This window comes from Chelonoidis abingdonii, chromosome 3, assembly GCF_003597395.2.
Source record: "Chelonoidis abingdonii isolate Lonesome George chromosome 3, CheloAbing_2.0, whole genome shotgun sequence".
NCBI lineage: Eukaryota > Metazoa > Chordata > Testudines > Testudinidae > Chelonoidis > Chelonoidis abingdonii.
In genome coordinates, this window is record NC_133771.1 from 153940954 (window position 1) to 153968556 (window position 27603).

At 49.1% G+C, this 27603-nt stretch overlaps 1 protein-coding gene across 3 annotated transcripts in view; it reads left to right on the plus strand.

Annotated features, from left to right (window-relative positions):
- Nucleotides 1–408: 408 nt before the first annotated feature.
- Nucleotides 409–27603, plus strand: part of ABCC10 (ATP binding cassette subfamily C member 10) — a 29959-nt gene continuing 2764 nt past the window's right edge. The window contains exons 1-22 of one of the 3 annotated variants that reach the window (XM_075064239.1): nt 572–2257; nt 2858–3067; nt 4894–5090; nt 7383–8763; nt 10513–10740; nt 11118–11274; nt 12181–12320; nt 12417–12496; nt 12641–12812; nt 13841–13939; nt 14199–14388; nt 14841–14918; nt 15657–15848; nt 16398–16533; nt 17009–17204; nt 17721–18064; nt 18242–18411; nt 19360–19520; nt 19964–20217; nt 20588–20733; nt 21245–21342; nt 21619–21731. In XM_075064239.1, the coding sequence (XP_074920340.1) occupies nt 4930–5090; nt 7383–8763; nt 10513–10740; nt 11118–11274; nt 12181–12320; nt 12417–12496; nt 12641–12812; nt 13841–13939; nt 14199–14388; nt 14841–14918; nt 15657–15848; nt 16398–16533; nt 17009–17204; nt 17721–18064; nt 18242–18411; nt 19360–19520; nt 19964–20217; nt 20588–20733; nt 21245–21342; nt 21619–21731 (4496 nt within the window). In that variant the 5' untranslated portion in view covers nt 572–2257; nt 2858–3067; nt 4894–4929. Of the gene's footprint in view, nt 520–571; nt 2258–2857; nt 3068–4893; nt 5091–7382; nt 8764–10512; nt 10741–11117; nt 11275–12180; nt 12321–12416; nt 12497–12640; nt 12813–13840; nt 13940–14198; nt 14389–14840; nt 14919–15656; nt 15849–16397; nt 16534–17008; nt 17205–17720; nt 18065–18241; nt 18412–19359; nt 19521–19622; nt 20218–20587; nt 20734–21244; nt 21343–21618; nt 21732–27603 lie in introns of those variants that run through there. The other 2 variants (XM_075064238.1, XM_075064240.1) reach the window with 2 other exon arrangements.

Genomic DNA, 27603 nt, shown 5'->3' on the forward strand with positions numbered 1-27603 from the left:
TGGGGTTTAAAAGGTCACCCACATGCACCCAGCAGAGACAAGCCCCGCTGTACGGTCAGTGATCGGCACCTGCCCACCCTCGGAGACGGGGGAGGGAAGGGGGGTGTCTGACATTCCCCTGTGCAGGGTCCATGGACGGGCGCTTTCCCCTCCTGCCCGCTCCGCCGCGGGGCTGCCGCTCGCTCAGCCCAGAAGCCCCCGGGCCGGCTCCGTCACATCATCTCACTTGGGAGCCTTCAGGCCGTTTCCTGGCGGAGCCACCTCCCAGCCCGGGTAGGCGCGCTCCGGGCCGGGTAAAGCAGGGCTGGCACCGGAGCGGTTTCAGACTGACGCTGCCGCTGAGCCCAGGCCCGCCGCGGGACAGCGCCAAGGCCCGGGTTTGTCCTTCTTGGCTCGCCGTCGCCAGGCCGGCTCGGCAGCAGTGCGGCCTCCCGGCGGCAGGGAGCGCAGCCACGAGGAAATGGGTGGGGGCTCGTCCTCGCGAGCCCACAGAAGGAGCGGAGACGGGGACGCGCTCAGGTACCGCGGGGGCAGGGGTCAAAGGCCGCCCGCCCAGGGGGAGGCAGCTAGTGACATCACCCGAGGCCCTGGCGGGTGGCCTGGGCGGCTCCAGCCTTGTCGTCACTGCCTGTCCCTGGCGGGTGGGCCGGGGGCCTTGTCGTCTCCGGGTTTCGGGCCGGGCGGCTGTGTGAGGCTCAGCCGGGGCCGCCGGGCGCTGAGCCCCGGGTCCCCTTTGGGCGCTCCCAGAGCCGGGCTGTGCCCGCTGCCTTGCCCACATCCGCCCCAGACAGCCAGGGGTTGTTGTAAAGGCCAAAAGTATAACTAGATCAGATCCACCAGTGACTGTTAGCTAATAGGCAGGTATGTAACGCTGTGCTCCAGTTGTCCCTAAACCTCTGGCTGCCAGAAAGTGGGACTCGACAGCAGGGGATGGATCAGTCAATAATTGCCCTGTTCTTTTCGTTCCCTCTGAAGCATCTGGCACTGGCAAGTGTCAGAAGATAGGATGCTGGGCTAGATGGACCAATGGTTTGGGCCAGTGTGGATGTTGTATGTTCCTCAGAGGTGTGAAAAATTCACACCCCCCGATGTGGTTAAGACAACCTAAGTTCTGGTGTAGACACCACTAGGTTGCTGGAAGAAATTTTCTGTCGACCTAGTTGCTGCCTCTGGAGGAGACAAATTTACTAGAACAATGGAAAAACCCTTTCTGTTGCTATAGCAAATGTTTACACTACTGCAGCACTTATTTTGCCACTGCGGCGCTTGTAGTGCAGACATATCTTCAAGCACATTAAGGGCATGTCTACACTTACAGCACTGCAGTGGCGCAGCTGGCAGTACATGTAGTGAAGATGCTCTATACCAGGGGTAGGCAACCTATGGCACGCGTGCCAAAGGCAGCACGCGAGCTGATTTTCAGTGGCACTCAGGTCCAGGGGCCTCTGCATTTTAATTTAATTTTAAATGTAGCTTTTTAAACATTTTAAAAACCTTATTTACTTTACATACAACAATAGTTTAGTTATATATTATAGATAGAGACCTTCTAAAAACGTTAAAATGTATTACTGGCACGTGAAACCTTAAATCAGAGTGAATAAATGAAGACTTGGTACACCACTTCTGAAAGGTTGCTGATCCCTGCTCTATACCAACAAGAGAGCGCTCTCCCAGTGGCACAGAAACCTCACCTCCACAAGTGGCAGAAACTATATTGTCAGGAGAGCTTCTCTCCCTACGACATAGCACTGTGCACACTACAGCCTATGTTGGCAAAACTTATGTCACTCGGGGATGGAATATTCACACCCCTGAGCGACATAAGTTTTGCCGACTTAGGCTGTCGTGTAGACATAGCCTTAGTCTAGTTTTCCCTTGTTTGCTGCTGAGGGCTCAAAGTCTACAAAATTTAATTAGTCATTGATGTTAAATCATAGAATCATAGACCATTAGGGTTGGAAGAGACCTCAGGAGGTCATCTAGTCCAACCCCCAGCTCAAAGCAGGACCAATCACCAACTAAATTATCCCAGCCAGGGCTTTGTCAAGCCGGGCCTTAAAAACCTCTAAGGATGGAGATTCCACCGCTTCCCTAGGTAACCCATTCCAGTGCTTTCACCACTCTCCTAGTGAAACAGTTTCCTAATATCCAACTTAGACCTCCCCCACTGCAACTTGAGACCATTGCTCCTTGTTCTGTCATTTGCCACCACTGAGAACAGCCGAGCTCCATCCTCTTTGGAACCCCCCTTCAGGTAGGTGAAGGCTTCTATCAAATTCCCCCTCACTCTTCTCTTCTGCAGACTAAATAAGCCCAGTTCCCTCAGTATCTCCTCGTATGTCATGTGCCCCAGCCTCCTGATCATTTTCATGGCTGTCCGCTGGACTCTCCAATTTGCCTACATCCTTTCCATAGTCGGGGGGCCCAAAACTGGACGCAGTACTCCAGGTGTGGCCTCACCAGTGCCAAATAAAGGGGAATAATCACTTCCCTTGATCTGCTGGCAATGTTCCTACTAATGCAGCCCAGTATGCCCATATGCCTTCTTGACAACAAGGGCACACTGCTGACTCATACCCAGCTTCTCATCCACTATAATCCCCAGGTCCTTTTCTGCAGTTGGTCCCCAGCCTGTAGCGGTGCATGAAGATTTTTCCATCCTAGGTGCAGAACTCTGCACTTATCCTCTGTTGAACCACATCAGATTTCTTGGCCCAAATCTCCCAATTTGTCTAGGTCCACTCTGACCCTATCCTACCCTCCCTCCCCACAGCTTAGCATCTACCTCTACCCCCCCCAGCGTAGTGTCAGTCTGCCAAACTTGCTGAGGGGTGCATCCATCCCATCATCCAAGGTCAGAGGTGCGCAAGAAATTGCCCACGGGAGTCATCCTGCTTGGTGCCCCGTGAACTTCCCGGGAGGCTAGCCCCAGGCCTCCTTGGCTGTCCATGCGTGCTCCTGCGCTGCGCAACCCCATGCTCTGGGGCGGGCTCTGTGAGATCCTGCAAAGCAGCACAGCGTGTGGCGTGGCTGCAGCCAAGACAAGCAACGTCTGCCAGTCCTGGTAAGTGAATGGGGTGCAGGTGGTTTGGAATAAGGGGCAGGGGTCCGCGACGGCGGTCAGGAGCAGGGGCGCTGTTTGGATGGGGCAGAGATTCTGGGGGCGCATCAGGGGACGGGAAGCAGGGGTGGGTTGGGTAGCGCGTGAGACTGTTAGGGACGGGTTGTGGATAGGGTGGGCATCAAGGGATGGGAGATGGAGGTGGGTCCTGGGGGGGGGGGAAGTTGGGGGGGGTCTCTACCAGAATGGGGCAGGTGGGGACATAGGAGCAGGGGGGTTGGATGGGAGGGGATTCTGAGGTGGGCAGTCAGGAGGTGGGAATTGGGAGGGGGCAGATAGGGAGCAGGGGCCAGGCTGTTTGGGGAGGCACAACCTTCACTACCCAGCCCTCCATACAGTTTCGAAACCCTGATGTGGCCCTCTGGCCAAAAAGTTTGCTCGCCCCTGATCCAGATCATTACTAAAGATGTTGAACAAAACTGCCCCAGGACCGACCCCTGGGGCACTCCACTTGATAGTGGCTGCCAACTAGACATTGGGTCGTTGATCACTACCCATTGAGACTGACAATCTAGCTAGCTTTCTATCCATCTTACAGTCCATTCATCCAATCCATACCTTTTTAAATAGGCGCTATCAAAAAAACAATGTTTAAAACAGTGACTAAAATGCCCTTTCCCTCTCAATGACTGCAGCTTTCATTGTTTTAACTGTTGTAATGTCATGTTGTTATGTTTCACTAGTTCTCCGATTGTAAACTGTATCATGATGGACAGGACCTGAACTGCTAATGTAAAAGAACCCTTTTCATAATGAAACGTTTCCAGGCCCCTGTACGTATCATTAAGAGGCAAAAAACGAGCACAAGTTCAATCTTTTTTTTCCTTTGTAGGTAATCTTTAAATTCCCTTGGCAGTTTCAATTGGAATAGGATTCTCTTCTGCTTCCTGTTCTAAAGTATTGTATAATATTGCTGGGCACTGTTAAAGAACTGCTGTTTTCCACTCCAGAGACAGTCACATAGTGGTCATTGGGAGAGTTGTACAAATAACTAACTTTTCAGTTCATTGGCTGTTCAAAAAAATCGGGAGGAGAGGGAATTGTTGTGGGTTGACCCAAAACAAAACCATCTAATTTTTAGCGAACCAAAAAGTTGGGAAAAAATGTCATTTCGGGTCAAACAAAATGTTTTGTTTTCAATATTTTTTATAAAATTGAAGTAAATTTAGAAACAAAAAGTTGTTTTGAATTGAAACATCAAAATGTTTCATTTAAAAAAAGGCAACGTTTTGATCTTTTGTGGATTTGGTGGGGGGGGGGAGGCGGGATTTCAACCAAAACAATTTGACACAAATTCATTAGATATTTCAAAGAATCATAGAAGATAGAGTTAGAAGAGACCTCAGGAGATCATCTAGTCCAACCCCCTGCTCAAAGCAAGACCAACCCCAACTAAATCATCCCAGCCAGGGCTTTGTCAAGCTGGGCCTTAACAACTTGTAAGGATGGAGATTCCATCACCTCCCTAGATTTCCATCAACCTGAATCCACAATTTTCAGCAAAAAAAAGTTTCACATGAAAAATTTCATCTGGCTATAGTCATGGTTGGAGTTAATCCTGTGTGTGGCTTACCTACTTCACGGAGATAAGGGGAAGGCAGAAAAGTGTAATAAATGTTTGTAAAATTGTTTGAGATCCTCATAACAAGGGACCTGCAGTGGGGCAAGGAGTTTATTATTAATAATGGAGGAATCTTCCTTTCCTATCTCAAGCTGTGTTTGATTTAGTTGTACGCCTAACTAATTCTCTTTCCTGTTTTCTTCCCTAGGAGCTCCTGGCTATTACACTTGGCTTCTAAGAGAAGATGGAAGAGATCCTGGCTGATCTGTGTGGTACCAGTCCGGAAGACCCACTTCCTGTGTGGGTCCATGGTAGTATTGGTCACTGCTTCAACCAGCTGATTTTGAATGTTGTCCCTCACACAGTCCTTGCATTAGTAAGCGCCTGCTACGTCGGCACTCCAAGGTACGGTAGCCATCTGATGTCTCCTCTTCATTGTAAAGAAGAATGTGAGAAAAGGCTCCTGAATGGTGGAAATCATTTCTCTCTGTGCCACATAGCAGCTACCTGCAGGAAACATTCACAGTCTCGTGTTTACTCCCTTTTGGGAGGCGTGCTGGAGCATATGCATTTGGGGAAGGGGTTGGAATAGGGGCAGGGGGGTGGAGTTGGGGCAGGGACTTTGGGGAAGGGGTTGGAATGGAGGCAAGAAGGGGTGGGAAGAGGTGAGATAGGGGTGGGGCCACATGTTTGAAACCCCTGTGATAGACTTGTTAGGGGCACTGGGCACCATCCCTCATCACCCAGGGTCTCTCTGATAGGGGTGCTGGGCACCCAGAGGTCATCATCCCCCATTGCCCAGGGGTCTCTCCGTTGGGATACTGGACAGTGTCTGTGACAAAGTGGAAATTTTCTGTAACATTTTTATAATTCCTAGGCGAGCCTCAGTTTCCCTCTCGACTTTGCACAGTGACCAGGGGGGTGGAAAGGGTTACACAGTGCAGGAGAGAGTCGGCACCTATGGCGGGCCGCAGGAAATGGCCTGTGGGGTGCATGTTTGAGACCCCTGGTGTAGATCGTCATCAGTGTTACTGACCACATAAGGAATAGTTACAGGTGTTTATATTTTATTAAAACCGTGCTTTGCATTAGAGTTTTAAAAAAGTTAATACATTGATTTTTAACCGCATGCTATTTTACTCTTCATTTTTTTCATTTTTGACTATAATTTTGTATTGTTGTATGAAATGATTTCAGTGATTCAGGCCTCTGGCCAATGTACTAGTCCTCATGTGGCCCTCGTGATGATTTGAGTTTGAGATCCCTGGTTTAGTCCATCCCTATCCCCCAGGTCCAGTGTAGAATCTAGCCTATAGTTTATTCCCCAAGGTTTTGTCCAGCTCAGTTTCAGATATTCCAACCAATGGAGATTTCACTGTTTCCCTTGGGGAGATGATGCCCAAGCCTAATCGTCCCTAATATTTCCTGATATTCAGCTGACATATTCCCTTTTGAAAAAGTTATATTTATCCTGTGGTTGTGTTTTGTTACATTATACACCATAGATAAGCCAGTTGTACTTCTTTTCTCCTTCCTCCTAGTAGTTATACCTTAGGTACCACCCTAAACAATTCCTCATGCTCCTTTCATAATTGAAGGTGATTATCATATCGCTCCTGAATCATTTCTTAGCCAAGCACATATATTCTCTGTATCTCCCTCCCTCCAGCCCCTTCGGTGGTATTATTTTTTAAAACAAGAAATGTCCTACGTGCTGCTGGGTTCTAAATTAACTGTAACCTCTCGAGAAAGACCTGTTCATCATTGTGAACAGCTCAGTGAAAGCATCTGCTCAATTTGCAGTGACAGATAGTTAAACAAATACATACTTAGTTCTATATAAGGGACTGAGTAGAGAAAAATATTATAATGTCATTACACCTGGAAGTACTGTATATATCTGGGGTCGCTATATCTCAAAAAAGATTTAGTAGAAATAGAAGGAGTTCAGAGACTAGTAATCAGAATGATTAGAGACCTAAAAAAACTTCTGTATGGAAAGAGATTGAAAAGATTGAAATTATTTAGGTTAGAGAGGATATAAATACAAGTTGGTGTTGAGAGAATATACAAAGTAATAAATGGTGTACAGAAATTATATCAGGGTTTCGTATTTACTCCTCGTAATTCACAAACAAGAGAATGGTCGATGAAATTGACAGGCCGTAAATGTATTACCAATAAGGAAATTGTTATGCATTGGATAATTAGCCAGTGGAACTCTTTGCCACAAGACATCACTAAGGTCAAAAATTTAGGAGGAATCAAAAAAGAATCAGACATTCATATGAAGAATATGAACATCCAGAGTATTTTAGAGAGGATAAAAATATATTTTTAGCAGGGATTTAAACCGTCCTACTTCAGGACCTAATTCAACCACCAAGTATCACAGGTTACGAAGAAATTTCCTCATGGGAAGGTTATTCCATAATTGTCAGCTGTGGGGTTTCTTGCATCTTTCTTTGAGGTATGTGCTATTGGCCACTGTCAGAGACAAGATACCAGAGTATATTGACACATGATCTGATCAGGTGTGGTAATTTTTATCTTCCTAAAAAGCTCTGAATGGTACACAGAGCCTGTCATCCTCTATATGAGTGAGAACTGGGGGTGACTGGGTAGTGGTGGGAAGAGAAGGTGATGGAATGGTAGCTGGCTCCACTCTGAAGCTTTCACCACTTTTCTCTCCACTAGATCTCCTGTCCCAGGGGCTTCCCACAGACCTGGCTGGAAATGCAGAATTGCTGCCTCCTTCATACTCACTGGCCTCTCCATCCTTGATATAATCTCAGCAGCCATCACTCAGCAGGAGTTGGGTACTTTGTATCTGGTAGTGCTGGCAAGTGGCATTGCCCTGCTGGCATGGCTCACTCATAGCCTGGCACTCCTCATGCTTTACAGGTCCACGTACGGCTCCTCCCGTGGCCCTGCAGCCATGGCGCTCCTAGCCCTCTTCCCTGTCCCTGCCCTTATCATCACACTAGTATGGTACTGCCAGAAAGGGGTGGCCTGGCCCCACCTCCACTCTGCTCACACCTTCAGACTCTCCATCCTCTGCCTGCAGTTGGCCTCTCTACTTATCTATGTGATCGGGTATATTACTCCTGTTGCCAGCAGGCAAGTTTTTTGCTCCATCAATGACTCCTGGCAGCGTGAACCTCTCATCACAGAGCCAGGGATCCCAGTGCCTAACTGGCAGAGAGTGGCAGAGGATGGTGAAAGCTGGCTCTCACGCTTCTCTTATGCTTGGATGAACCCTCTTATGAAGCGTGGCTATCAGTGGATGCTGAATCAGCCACAGGATGTCTGTCTGCTACCTCGACGGCTCCAGGCTGCCAGAGTCCGTGATCATTTCTACTCCTGCTGGCAGGAAAAGGCAGCTCTCAGTCAAGAGGAGGAAGATACAGTGTCTTCCACTAGCTCAATTGTCACCAAAAGTGATGGGAGTGGAGATGCCTCCTCATCTTCAGGAAGCCCCTGTGATGCCCAGAAGGCTGTGCAACTCCTTGCAGTGCTGCATGCAGCCTTTGGGCTCCGCTACTACTCCCTAGGGCTCCTCAGACTGGCTGGCAGCCTGTTGGGCTTCTCAGGTCCTCTGCTCCTGAACATGCTGGTTAGCTTCATGGAGTCGCACCAGGAGCCTCTGAGCCATGGGGTGTTGTATGCCCTCGGCCTCTTTGCTGGCTCCTTCCTGGGTGCTGTCTTGCAGAACCAGTTCAGCTATGAGGTGAACAAGGTGATGCTGACGGTGCGTGCGGCAGTCATCTCTGCCATCTATCGCAAGGCCCTGCGGGTTAGTGGCAGCAGTCTGGCTGGCTTCACCATGGGCGAGATTGTCAACTTCATGAGCACAGACACCGATCGGCTGGTCAACTTCTGTGTCAGCTTCCATGAGGTGTGGAGTCTTCCTTTCCAGTTTGCCATCACCCTCTACCTCCTCTACCAGCAGGTGGGGGTGGCCTTCCTGGGAGGCCTGTCTCTGGCCCTGCTGCTTGTGCCTGTCAACAAGGTCATAGCAAACCGTATCATGGAGAACAACAAGGAGATGCTGAAGCACAAAGACACACGAGTTAAGGTGAGGCAGCCTTTGGGTTCATTGCTGCATTTTCTTCCTGATCATTCTTAGAACTGTGAAACCCATGGTCTGTTCCCTTGAGACACTCCCATCACATCTCCACGCTGATGCCTTTTAATCCTCAGACCCCTGCTGTCATAGCTTCCTACTCAGATTTGAACTGTAGCGTTCATAACCTGAGAACTAGCATGAACCCCTCTAAGCTTAATTACCAGCTCAGATTTGATCTCGCTGCCACCATCCAAAAATTCCAGGGTTTTGGCTCCCTCTGGTCTCCCCAAAACCTTCCCTGGAGAGAGCCCAAGACTCAGAGACTCTGAGTCTCACAACAAAGGGAAATAACCCACTTCCCTTCCCCCTCTCTCTCCCACCCAGACTTTCCTCTCTGGGCTAACCTGAGAGTACTGATGCAATCTCTTTACATCACAATACCAAGAAGCATGTCTCCTCTATTCCACACAAAGAAGACAAACCCATACAAGGAAACCAGAAAATGATCTTCTCTCTCTTACCCTCCCACAATTCCCTGGTGTTGCAGAGCTTCACCCTCCGTAGATCTAACACAAAGAGAATTTCCCCTTCCCTTTCGTTCTTAGCCTACCCAGAGAAGAAACCAAACAAGTCTTAAAAAGAAAAGCTTTAATATAAAAAGAAAGAAAAAAACAATGAACATATCCTGCATCAAGTTGACAATACACAGGGGCTATTACTTAAGAAAATATGAATAAACAGACTTATTCAAAAAGAGATACAATTTAAACATTCTTCGCAAACTACAACCCATGTAAATACAAAAACAAAACATATAAAAGCCTATTGTTTTGCTACCTTTGTACTCACAACTTTGAAACTAAGATTAGAAGCTTGAAGATAGAAAGAAGCCTCCCGTGGCCGAGAGACAGACAAAAGACTCAGAGTCAAACATTCCCTCCCCTGAGCTTTGAAAAATCCGGTTTCGTGATTGGTCCTCTGGTCAGGTGTTTGGTTCCCTTTGTTAACCATTTACAGGTGAAAGAAACATTAACCCTTAGCTATCTATTTATGACACCTGCCCACTGCTGGTTCAAAATGCCTGCATCCACCTTTATATGGTGGTTTTGTGCCTTTCTGATTTGGCATGCTCAGAGTCAGTGTCATCCACTTTCTCGCTTCTGCCATGTGAGCATCTCCAGCACTGTCTCTTCCCTTGGGGGATTACTATCAAAGTGTCCTGGGCTCCAGTGTGATAGGATTTTATGGTAATGTTTTAACCTACCATCTACAATGGTGACAGAGCTCTCTCCAGCCCCTCCAATCCTTTTGGCAATTCTCAACCCATATTTTGGAAGCATAGAAACTTAAGTCTCACTCCCAGACGCACAGCAAATCCGTAGGAGCTTTTACAATATGTTCCTGAAGGAAGTTGTATCTAATTGTATACTTCCCCCAGTATGCATGGTGGTCTTCTCCAGATAAGTCAGGACTGTTTTGCGGGATGAATCTTCTGTGGAGAGCCAATTGTTTTGCTCAGACATTAAATACTGAGTGTTTAGTTTTTTACTGAACACCACAGAGCTCAAATGGGAAGGCGTAGCATCAGGGAAGAGGGGTCAGAGCTCCTGAGTGCTGCCCCTGCCACATGTAGACATGTCCTAGTCCTGGCCCCTTGTTTCTCCATCATTTGTCTCCTCTCTGTCAGATCTGTGTGGCTAGCACCTAGTGTGATATGGCTCTGGGACTGTTCTGTTCTGCTTGCCTCTCTGCCCGCAGCTAATGACAGAGTTCCTGTGTGGCATGCGAGTGATCAAGTTTTACACCTGGGAGCGGCACTTCGGTGCCCGGATAAATGCCTGCCGAGCCAAGGAGTTGCAGAAGCTGCGAGCCATCAAGTACCTGGATGCTGTGTGCGTGTACCTGTGGGCAGCACTGCCAGTAGTTGTCTCCATTGTCATCTTCATTACCTATGTCCTGCTGGGGCACCAACTCACTGCCACCAAGGTGAATGACAGGGGAGACCTGTGCAACCCCATTGCTGTGCTCAGACTGATGTGTGAGGTGGGAAGAGAGTTTTCAGAACCATCCTAAGCAGAATGACAGTGGGGCACCTCTCCTGCATGGGGTTGCATTCCTCTGAAATCTCCCCTGGGGACAGAAATCAGCCCACCATGCTGAGTGCAGCTGTAGCCACCCTGAGAATAGGGCTCAGTACCCTTCTGTGGGCCATGACCTTCCCACCGATGCAAGGACATCTGTTCATTCTGTCTTCCCCCTCCCTAGGATGGTCTCTAATCTGTGAAACTCTTCTGTGTGTGTGTAGGGGGGGTGCCAAAGGGTCATTATCCCCCAATTCTTTATTGTCTCCCTCTCTGGCACAGGTGTTTACAGCCTTGGCGCTTGTTGGGATGCTGATTCTTCCCCTCAATAACTTCCCCTGGGTGTTGAATGGAATCTTGGATGCCAAGGTGTCCTTGGATCGCATCCAGCGTTTCCTTGAGCTCTCTGACCAGGACCTGCATACTTATTACACCACTGGTATGGAGACAGGAGATGGGACACAAGCAGGAATGGATGCTGTAGGCTTTTGGGTGGAATTTCCATGTGTGGGGTGGGAAGAGAAAAACAGAGAAGTCTGAACACAGAAGGTGCTTGGAGTGCACAGGGAACAAGTCTATAGGAAATGGGCTCACTGGCCCTAGTGCAGTTAGGTAACTGCTCCACCTCCTCTGAACTCCTAGGATGCTGAGCAGTGAGCTGTGCTCCCTTCAGTCAGTCTGAGGTGAGCGCACACCATGGACCCATGGAAATGTCCCAAGTAGAGGACAGGGCAATAGCATTACTCTCCACCAGAACCAAACAGACCATGCCTATGCCTGCTGATTCCTGCCTTTGTATATTCTCAAAGCAAAGGATGCTTGCTCATTTCTCCAAAATCTTCCTTGACACTGAAGCCATCAGCCCCTTGGCTTTGGTTGGCAGACTGGGTGAAACCTCTGCACTCTCTTCTCCATATTTCCCTTCTTCCCCTCATCCCTGTTGCCAGCTCCCTGCTGTTCCTTTCCTCTTCAGACATAGGGAGTCCAGTTTGTTCTTGGAATGACTCCATGGGAGTCACTGGGTCTCCACTTGGTTTCTACAGGGATTCAGAGACAGGTGGAAGAGAGAAAGAAGGAAGGATTTTAAGGTGACGTTACAACAGGGAAGTGTCTCAGTGTCACACAGTGGCCTTGTACAGCTGTGGGTAGTGTGTCAGAACTGTTTCTTATCCTTGCCTACTCTGTTTGGGAGTGGAGCTGATGGTGCTACCAGCATCTGAGATTGTCTGGGCTGTCTTCTTTTGGAAACCTACTGCAGGAGTGGCTGAGCCCAGCTTAGTGTCTCCCCTGCACTTTCTGACCCTTGAGGATTAATGCAGGGACTGTGCTGCTTTTCTTTTGCCAGATGGCCCCACAGACCCATCCTCTGCATTGGAAATGCATCACTCCACCTTCTCCTGGTCACCGCCCAGGGAGGAGAGCACCAGGCAGCACCTGTCTGGAGGGACTCTGCAGATCTTCATTCAGGACCTGGCAGTGGCAAAGGTGAGTGAGGGTGCAGGGAATATGGAAGAGGGAACCGTAGCCAGAAGAGCCAAGTGTTAATGCAATAAATCTGCTGCTGCTTGTTTCCCTCTGCAGGGGGCACTGGTGGGAGTTGTTGGGAAGGTTGGCTGTGGGAAGAGCTCTCTGCTTGCAGCAATCACTGGAGAACTCAACAGGTAAATAGCCAAAGACACCTCTTCCCTTGTCCCACCTCCCAGCACCTCTGCTACCAGGGATTTACCAGGCACACTCTCTCCATGTTATTTCTTCTCCTTTCCTTTTCTGCCTTTCTCCCCTACCTGGCTCTGGGGTGTTTGCAGACTTGGTGGGCAAGTGTATGTCTGGGATCTGGAGCGAGGATTCGGCCTGGCCACCCAGGAGCCTTGGATCCAGTTTACCACTGTCCGTGAGAATATCCTCTTTGGGAGGGACTACGATGCCAGGCTTTACCAGGAGGTGCTTGAGGCCTGTGCACTTTCCGACGATCTGAATGTGAGTGCCCTGTGATGAAAACATCCCACTGGCTTCCCTGTGCCCTGCCTTGAATCTCAGCCTGAACCTTAACTTCTCCATCAGGGCACAGAACCTATTTCTCCAGCCTCTCCCTCCTTCCTAAGCCAAATGTGCCGTGTGTCTCACGCAACCTAACCGTTTGTTCATTTTCATTACTAGTACCGGCCATTGAGTCACTTCCTTTCCCTTGGGCTGAGGCGCGTGTGTGAGGTTGGTTTGGCAACACTTTGAACTGTTTCCTCTAAACTTGTCCTGAGGAGCAGAAAGCTCTGAATCCCAGGGAAGGGAGAGGTTGTTCAAGGCTCCCTGAGTACTCCCATTAATAAGCAGTCAGGTTCTGGCTACAGGGAAACTATCAGGAGCCAGTGATTTGTTGGATCAGAAAGTCTTCCCCAGGATCTGGTGGGGCCATGAAGGATGAGAAGAGGCCTGAATTTGTGTCTTCCATTTGGGACTGCTGGCAGTATCAAGGCAGCAACCCCAGATGTCCCAAGGAACTGCAGAGCAGACTCCTTTTGGGAGAGGAGGCAGTAACAAATCTCTCAGCAGGTCTGATGATGCTCTACACCTCAACCCTAAAGAGAGCTGTAAGGAAAGAATTGCTCATCTAGGTTGATTCAAGCCCTCACCCTTCTCCAATCAGTAATCCCCACATCTCATCCAGGAAGCACATTAGACACATTAGCTGATGAACCATCCTACTATACCCGGGAGGGAGGGATTGTTGTCCTTTTGTTGTGCAGACAGGGAAGCAGAAACACAAGGAGGCTTATAGTCTGATTTTTTCCAAGATGCTGAGCACTGACAGCTCCCTTTGATGTTAGTGGGAGTTGTGGGTGCTCAGAGTTTCTGAAAATCAGGCCACCTGTGTCTTGTCCAAAGTCTCATAGTGAGTTAATGTCAGAGCCGGGAATAGCACTCAGGAGTCCTGGTTCTGCATCCCGTATGTTATGCTGCCTCTGTGAAGCAACTTTTTTAATGCATTATCTTGTGTGTTTCACTTCTAGATCTTACCAGCAGGTGACCAGACGGAGGTGGGTGAGAATGGAGTGACCCTTAGTGGGGGACAGAAGGCTCGACTCGCCCTCGCTAGAGCCATTTATCAGGTAAATAGGAGAGTGACCCTACAGAGGGCCAGTTGCTGCAGGTGCGCTCTCCAAGACTCAAGGCTGGGCTAGAGAAGCTGGAAGCGCCCAACAGCCAGAGCTCCTGCTGCACATCCTCCAGCTCTTCCTGTTCATGCAGGCTGGGGCTAAAGGACTTGGGAGCTTGCAATTCCCTTGCACCATTCTCTACAACACCACCTACTGGGGAAAGCTGGAACTGAAGGAACTGGGAAATGTATCACTGTCTCTTCTTCCTCAGGAGAAAGAGATTTATCTTCTTGATGATCCACTGGCAGCTGTTGATGCTGATGTAGCCAGTCACCTTATGCAGAAATGTATTCTGGGAGTTCTCAAACACAAAACCAGGATTCTCTGCACACACAGGACGGAGTTTTTAGAGAAGGCTGACACCTTGCTGCTCATGGACAGTGGCAGAATAGTCAAGATAGGTACAGTGGCACACCTGCTTTTGTTTCAGTCTGTATACCAGATGGCTAAGAACTCTGTCCCAGCCTTATCAGACAGACAGATGGGCTGTGAGTTCAGATGGAAAATGGCCATAGAGGATCAAAGCAGACAGCTGCAAAGAGGCTGGGGGAGCCCTGGGGAAGAGGAACACTGGATAAGCTGGATAAGCTGGGAGAACTGGGACGTGGTGAATGTACAGGAGTATGGATAAAGCAGACGGACTCTGAAGAGAGGGGCCTTGGAGTAAGACACAATGCAGGGACAGGAAGCTGTGGAGCAGTGGTTTGTGGGTACTGAATGAAGGAATAGGAGGGCAGAGGCAGAAGTAAAGTGGGCCATCTTGTACCAAATAGCTAGCTGAACTTTCATAGCTGGCACACGGTCCCTAGGATCTCTGCAGTGTATAAAGCACTCACAGTCTCTCTCTTTCTAGGTACTCCATCCGAAATCCTGCCACTGGTGGAAGCCACCCTCAAGGTCAATGAGAAGAATAAGAGGAGGCAGAATAAAGGTCAATATATGGCAGTTTGAGGGGCATTGGTGAGGGTGGGTGGGGTCACTGTGGCTCAGGATAAACATCCATGCGGAACTACCTACTGCCACTATTTGATCTCCAAGCAAGAGTTCAAAAAAACTACACTAATGGGACAGGGTGGAGCAGGAAAGCAGCCAAGGGAGACTGAGGGAGACAGAGGAAGTGACTTGCCTAACATCACAGACTGAGTTGGGATTATTAGACTGCTGGTTCACAGCCCTGGGCTTGATCTGCTGATTAGGCTTTGCCTCCTTTTCGTGCCAGAAATAGCATATAATATATGTGGAAAAGGTCTGAATACATAGGTTTCTCTGAGTCCTCCTGGCTCCTTAGCAGTAATCACATCTGCAGTTATGAGCTGAAATGGGGGTAATTAAATTGATAGCTGTAGGGCTTGGAAAAGAATCCCCAATCCCACACCTCACAAAGCAGGCCAGAGGTATTTTCTATGCTTGGGGTAATGGGGCCATCGGATACTGGCCAGGAAGCAGTATGCTGATCTGCACTCCCACCTGCTGCAGAACTTCCTGATAGATGCCTGTAGAACAGGGTGCAGCTGGCATGAACTCTGTTGCAAAGGGAAGGAAGAGGGGACAAACCTTAGAAAGCCTCCTAAGAATATGGCAAAGCCTTCCCCTTTGCATAGGCCTGCCCTGTTAACAGTGAAGAGCTGGTCCTACTGGTGCTGCACTGACCTGTGCCTTTTCCCCCCAGTTCCTGCTGAGCAAGGCCAGGAGGAGGACACAGAGATAGAGGCAGAGGAACTGGGCCAAGCCACCTGCCTCCTCCAGCGGGAGGAAGAAAAGAAAGAAGGAGCAGTAGCTTTTCAGGTGTATAGGACATATTGGCTGGCAGTGGGCAGCTGCCTAGCATTGTCCATCCTCTTCTCCCTGCTCCTGATGCAAGGTAAGGCAGCAGCTTGCTCCACTCTCTGTTTGGGCCATTCTCTATTCTTGCTACCTCGCTACGCTCCCTAGATATGTGAGGGTCCCCTGGTGGTGGGAGACTGGGTTTACTCTCTCTCCATAGCCCCTGCAGGGGGAAGGCCCAATTCTCCTAACCTTCCAGCCGGGGCACCTTCAGCACTTTCCAGTCCATCAAGTTGAAGGGTTTGTCCAGAGCCGTTAGTCAGAGTGAGGGCAAGACATTGTGTCCTAATTTGTGCCCCTGCTACCCTGGGAGACACTAGGGTGTGGGTTAGTGTCTCCATAGAAGATAGTTTTTCCCCAGGGGCCTGCTGTACCTGGCTCCTATGGCTGCTGTCATCTCTACTGCTCAAGTAACCACAGTGGCGAATGTATTGACACCAGGGTATAGATTAGGATGGGTAGTGAGGTGGTAAGGGCATTTCCTCAGGACAGCCCCAGCTCAGCTCCACTTCCTGCTCTTCTCCCCCACGTTGGCTGAAGCAGAGTCTAACCCCCACCCTGCACTGACTCTTGTGTATCTCTGCAGCATCCAGGAACATCTCAGTTTGGTGGCTGTCACACTGGATCTCCAACTTGCCCCAGACGGCAAACATTTCCATGAGGCCCGTGTCAGCTTCTGTCCCTTCCCCACAGCTGCTGCTCTTCTCCTTTGCGGGGCTTGTGTAAGTGGGCGTAGGCTGGCTCAGGAGTTGGCGTGGTCTGGCTGTGGGGAGAGCAATGATCTCCAAAGTTGCTCCTTAGTACCCCTTTTGCAAAGGCCTCTTGCTGTGAATAGAAGCTAGCTAAATGCCCCCATTGCACAGAACCAGTATGGTTGTGAGAGCTAGATAGGAACAAAAAGGGGTAGTGAAGAAGTGCTGCTGGATCTGCTGTCTGAGGCAGATGGGAGACCTCTTGGCTGCACAAGGCTCTTGGAGGTAGAGAGTGCCTGCATTTGGAATTGTAGAGATCAGTCTGCCACAGCTTGCCATGGCTGGTGAAAAGCAGGAAGAAGCTGATAGCCCATCTTGGGAATAAGGACCCTTGGCTTCTCCCCGACCCTGGCCCTTGCGTTTGCTGGCTCAGGGGCTCTAGGTGTCAGCCTTGGCATAGTGTGCACTGTGGCTGAAACACATTCTGTCTCTTTCTCTCTCCCAGCTCCCGCGTCCAGGTGTTGGGCACAGCTCCAGTCCATCCCAATAGCACACTGGATGTGAACTTCTACCTGACGGTGTATGGCAGCATTGCTGGGGCCAACTCAGTCTTCACCATCCTGCGGGCCTTCCTCTTCGCCTATGGCACCATCCGCGCTGCCACTGTCATTCACAGCCGGCTGCTCCAAAGAGTGATGAAGGTAACAGTTGAAAGGGTGAGGTAGGGTGAGGTCCCAGGAGCTCAGCTCGGAGAGAGAAATGAGGGCTGGGGGAACAGAGATAGTCACAAACCGTCTCACTGGAGTGCTGACCTGCTCAGCCAGGGAGGTGAACAGATTGCCCACGCCTTGGCTGCAATCATTATGCCTGCCTCTCAACTCTCCACAGCAAGAGGTACCTTGAAGCCACCCCATTGTGAAGGTGACTGGCTGTGCCTTGTGAGATGTGTGCTGCTGTTGGGGATTGGGGATGCCCATTCCAGCAGGGCACCTCCACACTGGGGAGGAGAGGGGTTTGGAGTCTGGATCTGCCGGGCCACTGCAGGCTGGAAATTCCTTCCTGCTCCATGTTCAGTCCTGCCTCTCTCCAGGCATTCTGAATGATGGCTGCTTGCTGGGCCACCTGCCAGCCAAGCTGTAGCTCCAGGGGCACTGCTCCCTCTCCAAGGCTGTCCCAGCCCAGTGTGGCTCTTACCACTCTGGTTCCCATGTTGCCAGGCCACGGTGACCTTTTTTGACATTACGCCGATGGGCCGGATCCTGAACCGCTTCTCTTCGGACCTGTACTGTGTGGACGACAGCCTGCCCTTCATCCTCAACATCTTCCTGGCCAATGTCTTTGGGCTGCTGGGCATGCTGGTGATGATAACCTATGGGCTGCCCTGGATTGGCCTGATCTTGCTGCCGCTGACTGTCCTCTACTTTTCAATCCAGCGCTATTACCGGCGCACCTCCCGTGAGCTCAAGCGCCTCTACAGCCTCACCCTGTCCCCCATCTATACCCATTTCTCAGAGACCCTGACAGGGCTGAGCATTATCCGAGCCACCCGGGCCACAGACAGGTGAGGACTGCTCCTTGGATGGGGAGGGTGCCAGCACCTGGAGAACTTGGGGCTTTTACTCTTGTAAGGGACAAGTTACCTACAGAATCTGGCCCGGGGCTGGCTCGGGTGACAGATGAATGGCAGTGGGCCCTGGGGCTAATTCTGATATTAACCACTGCATTGTGCCCGGCCTAGATTTGAGGCAGAGAATCAGCTGCGACTGGAGCAGAACCAGCGCTGCCTCTTTGCTAGTAACACCGCCATGCAGTGGCTGGACATCCGCCTACAGATGATTGGAGTTGCTGTGGTTACAGCTATAGCAGGAATTGCCATCATCCAGCACCAGAGGCAACTGGGAAATCCAGGTGTGCTCTGGAACTTTGGAGGGTCACCCAGACCAGTAAGGGGTTGTGTCACTGCCTGCCCAGTAACCCTGGGTGCTTCTGTGCTGTGCAGCTTTGGCTCAGAATCCTGATACCACCAGCCTGCTCGCAGCACAGTGACCTCAGTCTGGTTACTCCTTGCAGTCCCGAGTCTCCCCAAAGCCATCTCCTCTGCAGTGCTCAGCCCCTCTCAGTGTAGCACTCACAAAACCTGATTGAGTTCTCTGCTTCTTTAAAGAGACAGCACCAGCCTCTTCAGTTGACTGAGGATTTTACTTGTCAGTTGGAAACACTGCATAGAAAGGGTTGTGTAATAAAACAAGATTAGGTTTATTAACAAAGAACAGGTATTTAAGCCTTCCTAGTTTATGCGCAACGTGCCACAGGTGGCACAGACCTGGCTTCATCACCGAATTTGGTCCACAGATCAGATCATTAGCTTGCCCGGGCCGGGTACTGATGGGGAGTGTGTCACGAACACTGATTCATGGCCCTTAGTATGATACTAAGTAGAAGGAATTGGGATAGAAATGGTTACAAACAAACAAAAGTAAAAATATGCTTCTAAGACTAAAATCTAACTTAACAAACTTAGAGTTTCTTGTTCAAAGTAGTTTTCTCACCACAGTCATTCTTCCAGCATGTCTGGCCAGTCCTTAGCCAGGATCCAATACAGAGTCCAAAACACTTGGTTTCAGGCCATCCTGTTCCCTGTCCCAGAGCTGCAGCTCTGTCCACCTGCCCATGAGATAGATCCTCAGCCTCTCTCCTCCCCCTCAGTCTCCCTATCCCAGAGCTGGGTTGCCATCTTATAACCTTCCCCTGGAGCGTTGGCTCCTTCCTTATCTCTCTCAGTCCACCCTGGCTGGAGCTGCGTCCCCAGCTTTTGCTACTCCTTCACATGCCTGCTGTGCTCTCTTATCATCTCAGGTCTTGTAGGCCTGGCCCTCTCGTATGCCCTGTCGGTCACAAAACTGCTGTCAGGCCTCATCTCCAGCTTCACACAGACAGAGACCATGATGGTGAGTGTGGAGCGAGCAGAGGAATACTCCACAGACATCCCCATAGAGCCCCAGGAGCAGCTGGTCCAGGTAAAACTTCTCACTTAGCCCTCCAGTTCTGGCCTGCATCCCATCTCATGGATCTGTGCTTTGACTGTCTCTCCTGTCTGTGCGTTCTTCCCATCTGCTCAGATGTCCCACAGGGCCCTGATGTGCCAGTGGCTGGAGATGATTACAGCGATCTAATGAGTGGGCACTGAGGACTGCTGGCCTGATCTACAGCAGCTGCCCAGAGCAATTGCCCTTTCCTAATACCAACCCCCCATTTTCCCCACCCCCAAGGTCTTCTCGTGCAGACGGAGAAGGGCAAGGTGGGTGGAGCTGGGCTGGTGTGCAATTGGGAGATGCAGAGAAGGCTTAGAGTCAGGAATGGTCAGGAACTGAGAAGCCAGGTAAAGGGACAGGTGGCAAGTGGGGCAGGGCTGGTAGTTGATCCTGGTCACACTTTGGTCTCATCGTCTTCTTCCTTTGAGGTTGCCCCTGACTGGCCGAGCCGGGGCCACGTGGAGTTCCAGCAGGTGGTTCTGACATATCGGCCGGGACTGCCCAATGTTCTGGATGGGGTGACCTTCACCATCTACCCTGGAGAGAAAGTGGGGATTGTGGGGCGCACTGGATCTGGCAAATCTACCATCTTCTTGGCACTCTTCCGCATGGTGGAGCTGAGAGAGGGACGGATCCTCCTGGACAATGTCGACAGCCGATCGGTGGGCCTGGAGAGTCTGAGGTAGGGTGGGCAGAGCAGAAGGAGGAGCAAGTGACATTTAGGGTCCAGCCAAGAGCCCTTACACCAGAGACAGGACTCTGTGGTTCTAATAGCTGTCAGCAAAGTGATACTGAGGGGACTGGTTAGTGGAGATCCTTTCTGGCCCCTTTTGGCTGCTTATGCTAGTTTCCTATCAGTTGCTGAAATGTCCCTGAGCCCCTTCTGCCCTGGCTGTGTGTGCTGAGACTCTCAGGCTGAGAAGAGCCCTGCCTGGTCCCTGATGTGTCTCAGGCATGCCCTGTTTACAGTGCCCATGGCTGAGACCGGCCAAGGAGAGTCAGGGCCAGCCTGGTTCCCACCTGCTAAGCTTTCATCTCTCCTCTCCCTGCAGATCCAAACTGGCCATAATCCCCCAGGACCCATTTTTGTTCAGTGGGACAATCCGGGAGAACTTGGACCCCCTGGGGCGACATACAGACTCTGACCTGTACCAGGTGCTGGAGCAGTGCCACCTACAGGCGGTGATTACTCAGATGGGTGAGTCCAATGCCTGCAGGAGATGAGGAGGCTCTGGCAGTGGACAGAGCCAGTGGGTTGGAGGTGGTAGTCAAGGGCCTAGGTGCAGCAAGATCTGGTATGGGGAGGCAAGACCCCAGTGGGGTCCAAGGGGATAGTCATGTGAGGCCCAAGCAGAATCCTGTAAGGTCCAGTGGAAGGACATGAGCAGGTGAGGTATCTGGTGGGGGTGGTAGGCAAGGCTCTGGCAGGATCTGACTAAGGGAGGCCAAGCCCCAATGGGATCCAGTGTGGGGGAAGGATAGGGGCTTCCAAGTCTCACACAGCAGCCTCTGTGATCCTGGCAGAGAATACACACATACTGTTAGTGACAAATCTTGCTTCTGTCCGAGTCTAAAATCCCAAGGCTTTGGACTGGGGCTGAGCAGAGATGAGATCTTGAGTACCAGCTGGAAGCTCCTGGCCCAGGCATGCTGTCCAGGGGCTCTAACCAAAGCCTTGCTGGGTGAGTGCTGTTCTTGCCTCCTTGCAGGTGGACTGGACTATGAGCTGGGGGAGAGAGGAAAGAGTCTGTCAGTGGGACAGAGGCAGCTTGTGTGTCTGGCAAGAGCCCTCCTGACCCAGGCCAAGGTGAGTGCTGCTAACTCCAACTGGATTCTCCCTGCTTTGAGCAGGGAAGTTACTTGTTCGGAGAGGGAGTGCCTGTTCCTGATTGTGGAGGTGGAAGGGCAGGACAGGGAGTCTGTGTCAGGAAGCCTTAGTGAGTAAATGGACAGTGTGATGTGTATGGAATCAGGGCTGTGAGCTGAGTTATGCTACCCTCTTAGATGTATCTCTGGGCCGGGAACAGAGATCTCCTCCCATGGTGTTGGGATACCCTTTACTTTGTCACTGTGTCACTGGCAGGTGCTGTGCATCGATGAGGCCACAGCCAGTGTGGATCAGAAGACCGATCAGCTGCTACAGCAGACCATCCGCCAGCGCTTTGCTGACAAAACTGTGCTCACGATTGCTCACAGGTACAGCCGGCTTCCTCTCACACCAAGTGCATGTCTCCTCTGCATTGGGGAGTGAGCCTTCCAGCCCCTTCCACAGATTTGTGCGAGAGGGGCTCACACTAGCGCTCTCAAAATAACTGTTGCAGCTTGGTCTAGAGCTCAAGTTTTAGAGCTGCGGGGAGGCAGGTGGGGTCGTGGTGACACCCTGAGCTCCAGCCCAAACTGTAACATTGAAGCACCATCTGCACAGCTGTTTTTAGAGCGCTAACATAAGCCCTGCTAGCCCAAGTCTCTGGACCTTGGTTGGGAGGCTGGCTGCCAGAGGCAGTGTAAACATACCCTGTGAGCCTTCTAAAAGCCTTATGGAGAAAGGGACAGCCCTCTGCTCTTAAACTCACCTCACCACAGCGCCAGTCTTCCCCCACTAGCCACACATACAGTCCCAGCATTACTCACTGGCCACGCCCACAGTGCCATCATTACCCACTCGCCATGCTCACAGTGCTGGCCACGCCCACAGTCTCAGCATCATGTTTGCCCCCACCTTGATATTCAGCTCCATATGTGAGTTGAGCATGACAAGATTTTTCAAGTGCAAATTTGTCTGTTTCCTTTTGTTGCTCTGGAGTGAAGCAGGTATTTACCATCCCCCTTCAGCCCCTGCCCCTGGGCCCTAGTCCACCTGACTGCTGCCAGTCTCCAGGAGCATCCAGATACTGCCCAATAGCAAACTCTTCTCTTTGGTAGGTGCCAGGTGGAAACCCACTACATTCTATGTATTGCTGGAAGCTGTCTGATAGGGACTTAGGGAGCCCCTGACTTTCCTGCCAAGTGGAACAGGGGTATTGCAGCTTCAGAGGGTGAAAAGGGGTTGAGAATATAGAAAACTGAGAGCCTGACAGCTCCCTGCCATCATGGAGAGCGGAGAGGGTGCGGAACATGAAATACAGCTGGTCTTGCCCAGTAGAGGGCACTGCAGGACAGCCAGAGGATGAGAGACGGCACTGCCACCTCTGGGCCAGGGATGTCCTCGCTCCCCTGGTATGGGCCAGTACCACTAGGTCAAAAAGGTCCAAGGGAAAGAAGGGACTGGTGGATAGGAAGAGCATCTTCCAGCCAGGCCACCTCAGGCTGTAGACTAATGTCATCTGGATACTGGGTTCAGTTCTGGTCATCCCATCTCAAAAAAGATACATTAGAATTGGAACAGGTACTGAAAAGGGCAACAGAAATAATTAAGGGTATTAAGCAGCTTCCATATGAGGAGAGAGTAAAAAAGACAAGGACTGTTCAACTTGGAAAAGAGACAAGGGGGGGTTATGACAGAAGTCCATAAAATCAGGAATGGGGTGGAGAAAGTGAATAAGGAAGCGTTAATTAACCCCTTCACGTAACACAAGAGTCAGGCATCACCCAATTAAATTAATAGGCAGCTGGTTTAAAACAAGCATAAGAACATAAGAACGGCCATACCGGGTCAGATCAAAGGTCCATCTAGCCCAGTATCTGTCCACCGACAGTGGCCAATGCCAGGTGCCCCAGAGGGAGTGAACCTAACAGGCAATGATCAAGTGATCTCTCTCCTGCCATCCATCTCCATCCTCTGACAAACTCTTTCCATGCGGTACAGCTCGCTACGAGTTGCTAGTGAAGCTGGTGACAATTAATATGTCTCGAAGATATGGTGGTATACACAATAGATTTAGCTGAATCCATCATGTCTGTGCTTAATATTCTGCTTCTACGGGTGCAAAGGATCGAACTCTGTGTATAAGACGCAGGTAATCTGTATCACCCGCGACGTTGTGTCTCATCATAGCAATCGTGCCTTACGTGGAGGCCGTGTCCGCTAATTACATAAGGCATGATATAGATAGATCATAGTTGATCTCTTCTGCATATCACCTTTCATGGTCTCTCTGGGAAACAGAAGAGAAACAGAGAGGTGACGTGGAATCACATTCGTGATTCTTCTAACAGATCCCTACCGTTCCGAGCTAATGAGACCCATGTTGTTGCCTTGCCATCTATCTCAGCAACCCTGAGGACTAGTTATGCGCAAGTTCTTTTAATACTTACTGTTTAGTTCCTAGCTCACAACTCCTCATGTACTGTAAGGTAAGTTCACATTATATGTTATAGATTGAGACTGTTAGCGATGGTCATGTGTAAGCAAAGACATTACTTTATCACTCATCTTTTTTTGAGTTAATTCACTCATGTGTCTGTTTCCTCATTAAGTTTTTCTTCTCTCTTGGCGTATCATGATGGGGTAACCACCCCTTTGTCTCGCATTTGCTTGTTTTGCCTATTTATTTGGGACAATATAAGTATATAATACTTCCTACGCTCTAGTGTTATATCAACTATTCTCCATATCACTAAAATAATGATTTTATTTATTTCCATAAATGTGTAGTGAGCCTCTAGATCTCATATTCCTCCCATGTAATTAAATCACCATCTATTCTCTCAATGCTGAAGAGAACGTGAGCAATCTTCATATCCTATTCCACATCTATCATATGGGTTATCCTTATCTCCAAACACAATAAAGCAATTATCAGTGATATTTTCGCTCTGCGCTCGCCTATTTCTGAGTCAAGTTTATTCTCATAAGAGATGTCTAAAGTTTGAAATATCTTTCTAGTATTGTCGATGTTAGGCTACTCCGTGTTACCTCTCCCAGCAGTGGTTCTAATCGCTAGTAGGTGTGTAGAGTACAATGGTGTGCGTTTCTATTAATAGAAAGATGAAGCGTATATTCTGCCTTGATTTTCGAGGTGACTGTATAAATTCTTCTAAATACCCTCTTTATAATTTATTTTATTACCGTATTGCTGATTACTGCGCTGAACCGCCTTGTCTTGTCGACCCGTTTTCATCTCGATAGTGTTATACGTCTTCTCAAGGTGAAGAACGTTCTCAGACTCATTGGATTGGCTTTATCTATTTCTCTGAATCGTTGCTAATAGCCCTCCTTCATTTCGTATTAGTATAGCTTGGGGTGTAGATGTTTTTGATCTTCAAATGCTAGCGTTACTTAGCTATTATATCCTCGCATACATGTTGCAGTTTCTAATCATTGCCATTTGTCGCTTGTGAATCGCTCTATCCTTTCAGATTGTTGTGTGAAGATTTTAATTTGATAAGATTCTGTCAAACATGATCTGCATTTTACGCGTTGCAACTACTGCTATGATGTAGTGTGTGCATCAATACTTAGACAAAGCTTTGCCTCACTCCACTGTTTATTATCCCTGCTCAGTATTTTATGCATTAAATAGTGCAGTCCACAATCAGTATGTATATGGGCGTTTTGTTGGGTCCTAGGACTTGCGGAACCCTTGGGGGATAGTGCACTCTCGCGAATAGCGTGCGATTACCTTAGTCATAGCTCTCACTCTCCCCTCTCTGTAGTAACTTACTTTAACGGGTGCAGTATTGTATGTGACCTGCCTACCTGTGTATACACTTCTAGATGTCCTTCATAATTCTTACCTGCTTATTATCTACTGTTCTCAAATCCATGAAAGGACTTGGTCTCATCTGTTCCTATCGCCACCATATGCAGGGAATTCTTTATGTCTGCTGTAATCACTTCACCCTTCTCCGCCGCCTTTCCCAGACCAACCTTCCCCTCGCAGCTGGGACGGTAGCCTTGGTCGACATCAGTGTGCCCCAATTCCTGGTTTGTGAGATCAATCACTACATATCGCCTTTGGACTCACTTTAACTAGCATCGCGAGCATTAACCATGTCCCCTTTCTTCTTCTCCTCCTAATTCCGCTGGTGAGTCTCAGCTATCTCCTTTGGATCTTAACACAGAAAGAATTTCGAATCAGCGCTCTCTTAAATATGCGAGACTTTTAGTTATTGAAACCAAAGTGCTTGAAAAGAAGAGGGAAAAACCAACACAACCTCTTTAGGTAGGACAGAGTATATCAGCTAAATCTCATCAGAACATAACATGAACGACAACATAGTTCTGCTTCCTGGGCAAAAATCCTTATACTACACCAAGAGACCCAAAATCGCTAAATTCTCCGTTATTTGTTGCCGCACAAGATAGGTTATGAAAGAAAAAAATACATAAACCTATGTATCCTTTCTAAACCTTCTCACTACTTTGATAGATTGTAGGCTAGTGGTTTGTTTTCCTTGATCTTTATTCCAGAGTGTGAAACTGGAGTACTGGCTTAAGATAAAGGGAAACACATTTTCTCCTTCCATTCTTTGAAACATCTTTTGATCATCCTCCTCAATTTGGTTTCTTCTGGTCAGGTGTCAGGCACTTAGAGCTAGGTGAAATATTGTTCCCTCTACCTTACAAGTAAGAGCATTAACCTTAGCGTAACTGCTTTATGACAGCATTCATTAGGACATGCCATTCAGAAGAACTTAGTCTCTCTCTCTGGGGTGAGCTGTTGATCCTCTGGTCTGTAAGGGGGTGGCGCGGGGGTGGAGGTGTCAAGTCCCCACTCCCCTCTCGTGGTTCGGTTTCCGTCCTGTGTTTAATACTCAAGGATGATTGAATTGGAAATCTTTAGCCATCTTGTCAAATTGACGATATGTCATCTTCAGAGTTTTCTAAATACACGCAGAATCATGTTCTGACCCTACGTTTTATCTATACTAGGGCAAAAGCGCAAAGTGAGCTCAAGGCCTCGTATTTCCTGACTAGAATATTCAAATCACTGCATGCCACATTTCATGATGAATTGCCAGGAATAATGAGGACCTGGATAAGGATACTTTTCATTAAACTCCAGTTAATGGAAATTTCGAGATGCTGAATTCCGCGAAACAGGGGGTCTTCACCCATCTAACTCTAAGTTGGGGGTGTAAATCAGTGTTCTCGCCAACTCTCTTTAAGATCAATTGTGCAGCTGTATGAGATGTCTGTTAGGTAAAGGGCCCTAGGATGCCGGCTATGTCGACTACCTAGAGGCGAGCAAACTGAGCCAACTATAGGCAGTGGCCTGGGTCGCTTGGTGCATCTGGACGTGATTTGCAGCAAATGTTAAGGGAACACAGGTGGCTGCCATTTGCTGTGGCTCTTATTAAATATTCTTAAATTCTAATTTGGACCCACGGTATGATATATTAACTGCTCTCGTTTGTCTTCACTCCCCATCCCCTTTTGGTTGGTACTTTGCGCTCGATCTGTTAGTGAGTTGCAGCTCTCAGATTTTGGATTGGCGAGGGCTTAATATTCATTATGCAAACCTCTTAGTGACACTTCAATCTGTGACAGTTTCCTGCAGATTTGGTTTCGCACCTACAAAGAGCCGATCGCTAGTCGGCTACTGTTCTTTGCGGGAATCTCCCTAAACATCTCCTCCGACCGCAACTGTGGGACTGAAGCAAAGAATCCATTTGAGCTTCTCCACATATGACTTTATCGTTTTCAAAGCGGCTCTTTTGTATCTTGTTGTCAGAGGCACCCACTGGTTGTTTAGCATGCCTTCACTGATTCTGTGTCTTAAAACATTTTGTTGTGTACTTAGAGTTTTTTGGCTAGCTGTCTCCATTATCCTCTTGTTGTGTGTTTTTTACTCTTTGCGCTTAATTGTGGCAGTGTTTATCATTTCTTCTTTATAATTTGCACCTGCACTAGTGATTTGACTTCCACTTTTAGGACGTCTTTTATTATCTTTACTGTTTTTACATGGTTGTAAGCACGGGTGGTCTTTTTAGGTTCTTATTACTGTGTCTTAATTTGGGTTACATTGAAGCTGGGCTCTATTATTGTGTTTTAAAAAGCGCCCATGCAGCTTGCAGGATTTCACTTTAGTCATGTACTTTAACTTTTGTTTAATAACCCCCTCATTTTTGTCTAGTTCCCTCTTTTGAAATTAATAGCCACAGTGTTTGGGGTGTTGAGATGTTC